The 13,638-nt window shown below is 38.4% G+C and overlaps 1 protein-coding gene across 1 annotated transcript in view; it reads left to right on the top strand.

Moving 5' to 3' along the window:
* Nucleotides 1–4,094: 4,094 nt before the first annotated feature.
* Nucleotides 4,095–13,638, top strand: part of dazap2 (DAZ associated protein 2) — a 17,835-nt gene continuing 8,291 nt past the window's right edge. The window contains exon 1 of the mRNA XM_053643604.1: nucleotides 4,095–4,247. Coding sequence (XP_053499579.1) covers nucleotides 4,235–4,247 — 13 coding nt within the window. The 5' untranslated portion in view covers nucleotides 4,095–4,234. The remainder of the gene's footprint in view (nucleotides 4,248–13,638) is intronic.

The raw sequence follows: 13,638 nt of genomic DNA, 5'->3' as shown, positions 1-13,638 counted from the left end.
CTTTTCAGGGGACTGTATTCAGGCAAGCAGATGAACCCAGAATATGAACGCAACGTGCAAAAGTTTTGTGTTAAGCTTTTCCAATAGAAAACCGTTATAAAGAAAACGCTTAACATGACATAATACATTAAGTTATTGATATTGAAGGACCAAATTTAATACACACCTTATTAATAAAAAATAGGCTACTATATATAGGCAAGCAGATGAACCCAGAAGAATGCAACGCGCAAAGTTTTCCATTAAGTGTTTTCTTTATAACGTTTTTCTCTGGGAAAAAACTTAACGTGAAATTCTGCGTTCATATTCTGGGCTCATCTGCTAGATAGTATGCATCATCAGTAAGGTGTATACTGAATTTGGTCTTTTAATATCACTGTCTTAATACATTAAGCCATGTTAAGCATTTTCTTTATAACTGTTTTCTATTGTGTAAAAAAAGGTTTAACATTAAAGTATTGTTTTTCCATTTGGAGTTGGTGTTTATGACAAGAGAAATGTGAGAGAAAAATGGTTTTTCATGGTCATTGTTTTGAGTACATTAATCAACATTAAGTGTTTTTCACTTTTCACATTAATCATTTTAGAACGTCCCCAGAAAAGTAAAGAAAATTTGAAGAAGGAGGCAGCAAAAGGGACAGTTTCTCGATCTATATGGATTTTAGAAAGCTGAACTTATCTGAGACTGATGGGTTGCAAAAAGGCATTCATCATATGTGGACAACCTCAAAGAGTCAACCTATTCTATTTTGCTTTAATCTTTATTTTGTTTAAAAAAATAAATAATAAATCCCAATATTGTTACTTGCCTCTTGTTAAGGTAAGTAATGTAGTGAATTTAGTTCTGTACCCTATATACCCTAACAAAATAGGCTAATGCATAATAATAGATAATTGTGATGTATTCATTAAAATATCTTATATTTATCAATTTAAAATTACATTTATCAGACAAAAATTACCAGTGAGAGATGCATGGTGAGGAGGGAGAGAGAGAAGATTTTGAAGTAAGAGAACAGTCAGAGAATATGCTGAATGTGATCTGGGACAACAAGTTGAAAAGAAAGCACCACATGCACAGATTGATGAAGGAACCGTCACTGAATTAGATTTTTGGATGTAAACATCCAACAGATCCAGGTTTAGTACAGAAATATGACATTAAGTCCAATCAAGGGTATATTAAAAAAGGACCATGTCAACCAGATATTAAATTCCCTAAAAATGAAAGGGAGCACTCTTTCCAGAAGCACATAGTGGTAGTATAATGATAGTCCCTGGCTTGAATTCACTCCTGAAAGTGACAGAATTGATGGCTTCAGCTGTCGATTATTTATGAGCCATGAAGATAGGTTCAAAAACCTCATATCCTCTGCAGCTTTTATGGAGTTGAGGAAGAAGAGCAGCTGCTGAGGGAAATGTTTCACTCTGCTTGTAGATGCACAGTGAAAAGTGCCAAGGTAATGGAGATTTTCATAGAAAACCTTTGTTCCCAGCCCTATATCAATTGGTAAAAATACATGCTACTCTACCAGTTTCCACTGCCACAGTGGAGCATTCATTCTCAAAGCTTAAGCTGGTCAAGTCCAGATTGAGGAGTCTCTGTGGTCAGGAAAGGCTGTCTGATTTGCTGCTATTTGGCATAGAGAGGGACATTCCTACTGACAAAGTGGAAACATCTTGGAACAGATGTTTCCCAAAAGAAGGTTAAACACGTGAGACCAAAAGCCAGTTGACAGTTCAGCAAGCAGTGCTACAGAGGAAATCATCTCTAACCATCATCATTTTCTCTGCACTAACATGCTCCGGACGCAGTTCGAGCTTTTATTTCTAAATGTTATGATTTAGATTTATTTTGTCTTGTTGGATTCAAGTCAACACTGTTTTATTTATTTTTTTTTTATTACTTTCTTTTTTTTTTACTTTTTGTTGAAATTATTCTGCTTATTGTAAAAATAAAAATAAAAATAAACAAGAAGTTTATATCAGTAGTCCCATATTCATAATTATGACCACACATAATGACAATGACTATCAGGGTAATACGATTATGTATCTTGTAATTAGTAATTACGTTGGCTTGAGAAGGCCAACATACTGTTTTTCTTTATTATTATTATTATTATTATTATTATTATTATTATTAGTGGTGCTTGAAAAGCACTACTATTGTTATTTGGCATACTTATTATAATTATTATTATTATTCCACCAAAACTTGGGCGCGTAACTCGTCCCGCACAGTTTATCATAGACCCATGAATGAGGTGTCAAATTGATCAGCTTATGAAAATCGATCAGGGATCAAAATTCCCCAAAACTCCCATTCACATGATACACTGAACACCCTATACACTGAAGCCTAAACCTATTGGAACACTAACAAGCTAGCAACATGTTAATTCGTGGTAGCAACATGCTAATCCATGTTAGCAACATGCTCATTCATGCTAGCAATGTGCTAAAACATGCTAGCAAAATGTTAATTCATGCTAGCAACATGGTAATTCATGCCAACAACATGCTAGTTTATGCTAGCAACATGCTAATTCATGCTAACAACATGCTAATCAATGTTAGCAGTGTGATAAAACATGCTAATACATGCTAGTAATGTGCTAAAACATGTTAGCAACATGCTAATTTGTGTTAGCAGTTTGTTAAAACATGCTAATTCATTCTAGCAACATGCTAATTTATTTTAGCAACATACTAATTCATGCTAGCAACATGCTAAATTATGCTAGCAATGTGCTAAAACGTGCTAACAACATGCTAGCAGTATGCTAAAGCATTCTAGCAACATGCTAATTCATGTTAGCAACATGCTAATTCGCGCTAGCAATGTGCTAATTCATGCTAGCAACATGTTAATTTATGCTAGCAGCATGCTAACAAATGCTAGCATTGTGCTAATTCATGCTAGCAATTTGTTAGAAGATGCTAGAAAAGTGCTAATTCATGCAAGCAGTGTGTTAAAACATGCTAATTCATGCTACAAAGTCCTCATTCATGCTAGTAACATGCTAATTCATAATAACAACATGCTAATCCATGCTAGCAAAGTGCTAATTCCTGCTAACAATATGTTAAAACATGCTAATTCATGCTAGCAACATGCTAATCCATGCTAAAAGACCCAGAACACCTTAGCAACCATATAGAAACACCCTAGAAACACCCTAGCAATGCCCTAGGAACCAATATATATATATATTATATCATTGTTATATTGGAATTCCTCCTTAGTTATAGTTTTTTAAAAACATCTACCAATTTTTCCATTAACATTTTGCTTGAAAACGATAATAAAACAGATGCAAGTAGGAAATTATTACACTGCCTTTATTTTTGCTCATGCATTTCACTTTAAGTGAGAGTAGCGCAAACAGAAATAACGTAGAATGGATCGAACAAACCAGATGTGACAATGTTTTAATATATAGTCATTCTGCCCTTATGAGTATAAAGTCTGGTGTAACAAGAAACCATCAGGAATTATTTTATCAGATTTTATTTACAAACTAATGAATAAGTAAGTAAGGGAGAAGCATCACATTTATGTGGGTACCAGCACATCTGGGCATCCAGGGAAACGAGAAAGTAGACAGACTGACAAAAGAAGCAACAAAAAAAGAACAAGTTGAGGTCAATTTAAATTTTCAAAAGCATAAGGGATTCTAGTGTGGAAGAAGATAATGGGGAAATGGCAGCATTTAATGAAACCAAAGGGAGACATCTGTACATGATACAAAATATACTAGTTATGGAAAGATAAACAAAACTCTTCATGTTATAGGAAAACACCCGACAGGACTATGTGATGAATGCCGAGAGGAGGAAACAATTAAGCACATCTTTATATAATGTAAGAAATTTATACAAGAAAGGCAAGAGCTGAGAACCAGCTACGGGAAATAAGTATAATGTAAAAAGTATAGTAGAAAGAGGAAATATTGACCAAGGAAGGAGATGTCTGTTTAATTTCCTAAGGAGGACGGGATTGGAAGGACGAATTTAATTAAGAAATAGTAAGTTGAAGTGAGACAGCAGGTGGCAGTAATGCAACGTCATGGATGCCAACTGCCGTAAAACACCAAAGAAGAAGAAGAAGACGAACTGACGTAGTGGAGTACACAGACCGAACAGACGGATGAAAACAAGGAAGTAGCTAGGAAACGAGTTTTGTGTTTTAATACCGCGTTTTAAATTCATTTGTTTTCGACCAAGAACAATGAACAACAAAGGTGAGTTTGTATAAGTGGTCTTTTCTACACACTTAGAAAAAATACATCGATGAGTTAGTCACCGTGTACACTGGTTTTGTAAGGCCATTGTAATGTGGTTTTAGTAGATAGCGAGCTTGTTAGCACACAGACCTCTGTAAATGTAATAGTAACTATAGTAACTGTTTCCCGTTCACTTCTTAATACGGAAGCAATTATAACCTAATGTCAATAAACCTGTTTGGAACTACTATATTTACAGTAAATTTTAATAACGACTAGCCAACATTTTTGCTAGTGTTGTCGTGCATAAAAAAAAGGTGACCGTGAGCCCAGCTAATTAGCTAGCTAAATAATCAAACTCTGACACTACAGTTTTATAGAGTTTTGCTGGTTCGATAGCAGGTCATTGTTTTGTTTGGTTCTTTGTTTGTTTGTTTTGTTTTGTTTTTCTTTACTGATGACACAATTTGTAATTTGTGGCATTTTCAGGTTTAATCTGATGTAGTTAGGTTGCCAAATCGGCGACATTCCCGGATTTTGATTGTTTATTTAATTGTCCGCAGTTTAGGATTTAGGCCAAATTATATTGATAAATTAAAGAATATTCCCATTAAAACAAAATGTTATTTTGCCAAAACTCTATAGGAATCTAACTGACCGTACGCAAATGAAAACGTAGCCGTAAACTTTTCCTTTGTGATAGGTATAGACTACTTATATATATATATATATATATATATATATATATATATATATATATATATATATATATATATAATTTTAGGACCTTGTTGAAATAAATATTTGCGGGGAAATTTAAAATGTATATCACTTTAAGCTGCAGTACTATACTTTTGCCTCTCTACTGCCCTCTCTGTTTGAAACATAAAATTGCAATTTTTTTTACGTGAGTTGTGTTTCGGCACTGCTCCTCTACGCGGATGACCCTGATTGTTTGAGGTATCCGTATGGGTTGTATATTACACCCCCTGTCAAAAATTATGTAATCACCACAATTGGGGGATGCTCATCTGCCTTTTTTACTTCGTAGCAAATAAACAAATCACAGATATGACACACAACAATTTTTGTTTAATAGCAGATCCTTCTGTCTTCGTGAAACATACCTCAAACAAATTAAATTAAATTGTTTTAATTAATGGCATATTTTTTTCCCAGATCAAATAGAGTAAAAAGATTATGGAATCAGTCAATGTTGAAGAATAATTTCTGAAATCATCAACAAAAAAAATTCACAGTTAGTACTTTGTTGCTCCTCCTCTGGCTTTTATGCCGGTCTGAGTTCTTTGAGATGTGGACTTCATGAAAAACAATATTCTCCATCAAGCCGGTTCCAACTTTCATGAATAGTGGTTGACAGATCAGCTTTGCAGGATGGAGCCTTGTCATGGACCAATTTCTTAATTTCCTCCATAAATTTTCAATTGGATTGAGATCCTGACTGTTTGCTGGCCATGTCATCGAGTTGAAATGTCTTTTCTGAAGAAAACACTCTTTGCTGTGTGGCAAGATGCATTATCATTTTGAAGAATATGACTTCTATTTTTAAGGCATATTGATTTGAGTTTTCCATTTTGACGTTTGGTATACCCATATGTTTTCCTTTTATAACCTTCCACTAAATTTGCACTAAATTTTAGACACAGCTGACTGGGAACAACCGACATCTTTTGCCACACTCCGTGTTGGATTTCCTTCTTGAAGTTGTTTTATAATCCTTTCAATTCTTTCAATTGACAACTCTCTTGTTAGGGCCATGTTTCCTTTCAATAAGTCCAAGGTTAAGGTCTGTAGGCACTCTTAACTGCAGACTAATTTGCATTTTGCAGTGCTGGTATTTATTTTAGAAATGCAAATTACAAGGTGAATCCCTAATTTTTTCTTCAACATTGAGTGATTGCATATTTTTTCTTTCTACTTGATCTGGAAAAAATATGCCATTAATTAAAATAATTTCTTTTAACTTGTTTGTGGTATGTTTCACGAAGCCAGAATGTTTTGTCATATCTGTACTTTGTTCATTTGCTATAAGGTAAAAAAAATCTGGGTGAAGATCCTCAAGGTCTGGTGATCCCATAATTTTTGCCAGGGGTTGTAGCTCCAATACTTGACTACGGATGTGGCAGCAGATACAGTTTTCTTGGAGTAGAGGTGAATTGCTCTCCCTCATAGCAGAAAATGAGTGCATACCGACCATTGCAAAGCAAACAAAAATAACATAGGAAACTCAATACCTAGCTTAATCAAGCGAACAAGTGTGCTAATGTTAGCTTATTGAGCCACTGAAATGTCTTACCTGTTCAGCAGAAAAAAGCCATCTTTGTGTCAGTATTCAATTCCTTCAGATCTTGAGTTTTCGCCACCTCTCAAAAGCCCTGCCGATATTTATTCTCGTTTTATCACAGGCTCTATCGCTTTCCCTTTTTGAATGCAGACTCTCAGCAGTTCGACACACAGTTGACAACAGGTGATTTCCCCAGATGTTAATGATTATTGCGTTTAGAACTATCCAGATTAAAAGCAGCCATCTAGATGACCAGTTTAAATTCTAAGCAACTGTTTTAAGAACAAGCTACAAACACTCCACCATCATATAGTAGCCGTGTCTTCTTCTTTCTGTTTATGGACGTAAAGATGAATGACGTCAAACTGACGTTTCCCGTGAAATCTGAACCGACATCTCATTAAAAATCATTATTTTAAGCTTACCGTTGCGAATCGGGGTAAGGTAAGGAGACAGTTTTGAACACTCATTTTTTTATGTGCTTGATCAATAATTAATTGATTTTTGTTCAATTTTAACCAAAAAAATTACTGCAGCTTTAAATATTACAATACAATTGACTGTAATATAGGAAGGGGAATATTTTGAGTTTTGGCACTCAAGTCAAAGATCTGTCAACCCTGGACACCGGAGCACAGCCATCTGAATGCAAGTAAAAAGGAGATCGTGGACTTTTTTGTGCAGCTAGTGGAACTTGGAGCCAAACAGTTAGGTACAAAGCTCACTGGACAGCTCTTAGTTGTTGTTAATGTAGAAATAACATTTAACAGTCCTGTTCCTGTATTTTCGATGATGCCTTTAAGTTATGTCCAGGGTTCTCCCTTAACACTGCTGCATACAGTCCCCACTGAAAGTATTTGAATGGCAAAAGCAGGTTTGTTGTTCTTCACTGAAGACATTTGGGTTTGTGATCAAAAGATGAATATTGGATGGTTGATCAGAATTTCAGCTTTCGTTTCCAAATATTTGCATCCAGATGTGCTTAAAAAACTTGCAACATGGCACCCTTTGTTTAAACCTACCCTTATTTAAGTGATCAGAAATATTAGAACTGACAGGTGTTTCTTGTTGACCAGGTGTGCAATGTTAGATTGATTTGTTTAAATAAGTAGTAGCTCTGAATGTCTACTCTTAATTTGAGCCCTGGGTTTCACCTTTGAAGACTGCAGTAGTTGTTAAAACGGATCAAGTTCAAGTGGCTTTTATTGTCATTTCAACCATATACAGTTGGTACAGTTCACAGTGAAGCGAAACAACGTTCCTCCAGGACCACGGTGCTACATAAAACAACACACTAACCACATGAGACACAGAACTAAATAAGACTTACAAACATTCTACATAAAGTGCACGTGCGAACATGTGCAAACAACACAGGACAGTACAGTAACTACTAAAACAGGACAATAGGTACAGTAAGTGACAGTGTAGCTCCGAACAGTACACAGTTTTAGTGTGGAAATGTCTGATCTAACAGGTAGTGCAAACGAATAACAATATAAGTTTAAAAAAAAAATGCTGTGAATATAAACATAATATACTATGACGTAGTAGTATTCAGCAGATTAGCTTATACTATATGTGGACATAGTAGTTATTGTGGAAGCAGCCAGATAAAGTGTATAATAGTGACACGAAATTAAACATTATTTGTTTTTAAGTACAGTAGCAGCAAAAGTACAGGTTGTCAGTACAGAAATCTGCAAAAATTGCGATGGGAGTCGGATGGTGTTCAGTTCGGTGTGTGTGTGTGTGGGTGTGTGTGTGGGTGGGTGGGTGGGTGGGTGTGTCAGTCCAGCCTCTGAGTATTGAGGAGTCTGATGGCTTGGGGGAAGAAGCTGTTCTGCAGTCTTGCCGTGAGGGCCCAAACGCTTCAGTACCTTTTTCCAGATGGCAGGAGGGTGAAGAGTGTGTGTGGGGTCATCCAAAATGCTGGTGGCTTTGCGAATGCGGCATTTTGTGTAAATGTCTGTGATGGAGGGAAGAGAGACCCTGATGATCTTCTCAGCTGTCTTCACTATCCGCTGTAGGGTCTTGCGTTCCGATGAGATGCGATTTCTGAACTAGACAGTAATGCAGATGCTCAGGATGCTCTCAATAGTTCCTCTGTAAAACGTGTAGAGAATCAGGGGTGGGAGATGGGCTTTCTTCAGCCTTTGCAGAAATTAGAGACGCTGCTAGGCTTTCTTGGCTATGGAGCTGGTGTTGAGGGACCAGGTGAGGTTCTCCGCTAGGTGAACACCAAGGTATTTGGTGCTCTTGACGATCTCCATGGAAGAGCCATCGATGTTCAGCAGAGAGTGGTCCCTCCATGCTCTCCTGAAGTCAACAACCATCTTTTTTGTTTTGTCCACATTCAGAGACAGGTTGTTGGCTCAGCACCAGTCGGTTAGCTGCTGCACCTCCTCTCTGCATGCTGTCTCGTTGTTATTGCTGATGGGACCCATCACGGTCATGTTATCGGCGAACATGATGATGTGATTGGAACTGAGCATTGCTGCACAGTCGTGAGTCAGCAGAGTGAACAGCAGTGGACTGCGCACACAGCCCTGGGGGGACCCCAGTGCTCATTGTGGTGGTCTCTGATGGCCCGGGACAGTTTGGCTGTCACTGTTCTTAGGGCTTGTCATTTGCCTTGAAGGCGGAGTCTCGGGTCCTCAGTAGTGCACGCACTTCCGCAGTCATCCACGGCTTCTGGTTGGAGCGCATGGTGATGGTCTTGGAGACAGTGACGTCATCAATGCACTTGCTGATGTAGTTGGTCACTGATGCCATGTATTAGTTCAAGTTAGTGGAGTTGCTGTCAGTTGTAGCCTCCCTGAACATGTGCTAGTGTGCTCAAAACAGTCCTGAAGAGCAGAGATGGCTCCTGCTGGCCTTTCACCTGCTTCAAAACTGGTTTGGAGCGTCTGACGAGCATGTCTGTATGCTGGGATTAGCATAACAGAGATGTGGTCTGAGTAGCCAAGGTGGGGGCGGGGCTCTGCCCGCTATGCACCTGGGTTGTTTGTGTAGACAAGAGCCAGTGTGTTCACCCCTCACGTTGCAAAGTCCACATGTTCATGGAATTTAGGGAGCACTGATTTGAGATTCACATGGTTGAAATCTCTGGTGATGATCAACAGTCCATTGGGGTGTGTGTTCTGCAGTTCGATAATAGCCCCATACAGTTCTCAGAGCGCCTCCTTAGCTTTAGCGCTGGGGGGAATGTACACTCCGATAACAAGAACGGTGGTGAATTCCCATGGTAAATAAAATTGTCTGCATCTAACGGTCACAAACTCCACCAGTGATGAGCAATAACTAGAAACTAGCACGAGTTCTTGCACCATTCCGTGTTGCTGTAAACACACGAGCTACCACCGCAAATCTTACCACACAGCTGAATTTCTGTCAGCACGAAACGAGCCGAGCCCGTCTAGCTGAACGGTGGCATCTGGAACTCGTTGAGCAGTCTCTAAACTTACGCCGCATTGCCTGCTGGAGTCAGATGTAGTCCAACTTATTGTCCAGGGAGCAAACATTTGAGAGCAGGATGGATGGGAGAACCGGCCGGCTAGGGTTTGCTTTTAGCCTACCGTGGACCCCTGCCCTTTTGCCATGCTTCCGCTTTCTCGTACACCTCTTACGGCATCCCCTTCCCTCACTACCAGCGTCAGGTGACACCGTGGACCGGAGGCCTGGTCCCCGCAACACACCGAGATCACGTAGCTTCTCCAGCAGATCATCATGTAGGTTGGTTGTTACATGATTTTTGTGGGGGTTTTTTAGCAGTGTCTGGCGATGTTGGACATGACCACTGGTTGCTCTGATGTTCATCTGCTGTAAAAAGTCGAGCTAAGAAACAATAATAGCACCATTTTGGATCTGGAGAGGCCACTACGTGCTACTGCCACGCCGCCATCTTGGATCATCCAACATGAAGACCAGAGAGCTGTCTATGGGGAAAAAAGCAAGCCATTTTGAAGCTGGTAAAATAAGGAAATTTGATCAGAGCCATTGCACAAGGATTCTTACAGAAGAATTGGAAGGCCAGAATGTAATCCATTAAGAAATGCAGAGATGAGCCATAAAAGTTCTGGAACCAAGATTAACCTGTACCAAAGTGATGGAAAGCCCAGTGTGTGGAGAAAGAAAGGATTGTCATGGATTGGGCTTGCATGGCCACTTCTAGAACAGGCTCACTAATCTTTTGTTGATGTAACTCATGATGGTAGAATCAGAATGAATTCAGACATCTAAAGAAACATTCTGTCTGACAATTTACAGAGAAACGCATTAAATCTATTTGGGAGGAACTTCATGCAGCAGGACAGTGACCAAAAACACAACCAATGACTTTACCAGGGAAAAAGTGGAAGGTCAAGTCAGTCACCAGACCTTAACCCAGTTGAGCATGCATTTCACCTCCTTAAGAGGAGACTGAAGGGAGAATATACATGTACACTTTATGTGGTCCTTGTAGTCTTATTTAGTTATGTGTAGTCTCATGTGGATCTGTGTTGTGTACCTTGGTCCTGGTGGAATGTTGTTTTGTTTCATTGTGTACTACCAGTGGCGTGTTGGATGGGCATGCAGGGCACGTAATGCGTCGGGGCCCCACCCACGAACAATAAAAAAGCTAATATTTAACAATATTAAACAGATGTAAAATGGGACTTTTTATTTTGGTACTAATTATCGCCTGTTCTGCAATGTCTACCGGTGTCTGCCAGTCACAGTTAATCTCTTTTGTTTTATCCAGTCACAATCCTTGATCATCTAGATTCTCCACAATTAGCCTACTACCAGTGAACCTAGTAGTGGATTATAACGGATTCTTTACGAAATGAGTAAAAGAAAATATCTCAGTGGGGCCCAAAAAATGGATTAATCAACACCAAAAAGAGCAAATCAATGCAAAACTACCAAAAATCTCATCTATATGTCTCGCAAATCAGCTGCAAGCATAAGTAGTGGGGGAGTTAGCAAGTTGCTAACTAACCCAACGCCAATCAGAGACCCCGAAGCTCACTCTCCAACAGATGACGGCAGCAGCAGTACTAATAATATCATGGTGGCAAGTGCCGAGAGGTCTTTTTCTAAACAAATACAAATCAAATCCTGCTTGAGAAGCACAATGAGCCAGGACAGACTCTAAGGACTTGCAGTTCTCAGCATTGAAAGCAAGCGCGCACGTCTGGACAGCACAGACATTGTGAAGGAGTTTATGCAGAAAAATGCTAGGAGAAAAAGACTATTTTTAAAGGTATGATGCTTTATTTTATTCACAAGATTGAATCAAACTAGTGTAAATCATTGTTGTAAATCATTGTAGCCTAATTAACCAAAAGAGTGTAAAATTCATATATAATATATAATTTATTAGTTTTGACAAAAGATATACTAGCAAATGGCAAGAGCACTTGTACGTGATATTGAAGGGTGAATAAGTTTGATTATGATGAGGGTTCCCGTCTCCTCTCTTGCGATTCAGCCACCGCCGTTTGCGCTACGCCACTGACTACACCAGCTGTATATGGCTGAAGTGATGACAAAGCCACTTGAAACCCCAAAAAACAATTGAAAGAAGCTGCAGTACAAGACTGGAAAGGCATCAGAAAAGATGCAACGGTTTGGTGATGTCAGTGGCTTCCGGCTTGATGCAGTTATTGCAAGTATGGTATATGCAAGCAGTTATTTACTATTTGTTCCTATACTTTTGCTCACAAAAAATTGAGTTGTCTGCCACCAAAGGTGCCATTTTCTAAGTTTCTAGGTGTAAAGATCAGGAAACGAAAGCTGAAATTCTAATCTGTTGTCTCATATTCATTTTTTAATCTGAAACCGAAATGTCTTCAGTGTAGTAAAAACAAAAGAATTGGCTTTTCTGTTCCAATACTTTCATAGCGGGCTGTATTTCAGACAGGGCTTTATAGCTTACCCAATGCGCATATACAGTGCTCATCAATGGTTAAAGCACCACAATTTTGGAAGTCATGTCTAATGTCACTTAGAGACTCACATGTTGAAACTTTCAGTTTATTGGGACCAAGCACTGAAGATGCAGAGGCACCATATTGGAATTGTCTGTCTTCATTGATAAGGGAGTCACCCGCAGCCTATAGAATGCTTAGGTTGGTTTTTATTATACTTGGCATTGTGTTGGGGGGCAGTCTCACTTGCCTACACGGCTAATTTGGACTTATGTTTGCAATAATAATGCTTTTGGTGTGCCTTGTAAGTGGTCATTTGTTATAGGTACTGTTGTTCTACTATAGTGAACTTCAAGCATAGTAATGTGTCTAATGTTGATGATTAACTTCTCAAAACAGCGAGTGCTATGTTATAGACTTAACCAAGTACTGTGTCTGTATAGTAACTCCTCTAAAGCCAATACTGTTAAACTGTTTGGTATCCCTAGTTCAAAGCGTTTATTTTTTTAATATGCAGGACAGTTTGTCTGTAATGCACGTAAAGGACTCTGACAGTGAAGTTGCCAGACAGGAGCTGAGGGTGTATCTTGGCACTTTTATTATGTATTCAGACCAAACAGACCAAGGGTGCTATAATTCACAAAGCAGTAAAACTGCTCATAACTTTTAAACCGCTCAACGTTAAATCATAATTCTTCTTTCTCTTGTTTCCCTGGAAGATGTTCATAATGTTGCAAGTTTGTGATTTACCTAACAGGAATTTGGCCATTTTGAAGTGTAACAAAAACCAGTCAATGTGAAATTTAAAAATGGAAGTATGTGTAAAATAAGTCTCCCTTTTAAAAACAAATCAAATAGATAAGAAATCTCTCATTTGAACAAAAGAAATTTGGAGGAAAAAGGATCAGAAACTACAGTGGCTTTGTTTAGAAATATTTTCAGTGAAACGAAGCAAAAGACAATATTAAGTCTAATATGTAAGTCACTTAATATGAACTTATGGTTTACATGTTAGTATAGCATGTTAAACTAACTACTAAATGAAAAATAACATCAGCTTTGTGAGCTTTTAACGTAATGTCCTTTGATTATTAACATATACTGTAGGTGTGCAACATCGCAGCAGAGGTCTCCTGTCTATATCTTTAACTCGCTCTCACACGCACCCAGATCGGGGTCAGTAGCCATG

This window comes from Ictalurus furcatus, chromosome 15 (assembly GCF_023375685.1).
Source record: "Ictalurus furcatus strain D&B chromosome 15, Billie_1.0, whole genome shotgun sequence".
Classification (NCBI taxonomy): Eukaryota; Metazoa; Chordata; class Actinopteri; order Siluriformes; family Ictaluridae; genus Ictalurus; species Ictalurus furcatus.
Note: the sequence above shows the minus strand (reverse complement) of the source record. Positions and strands in the feature narration are given on the sequence as shown.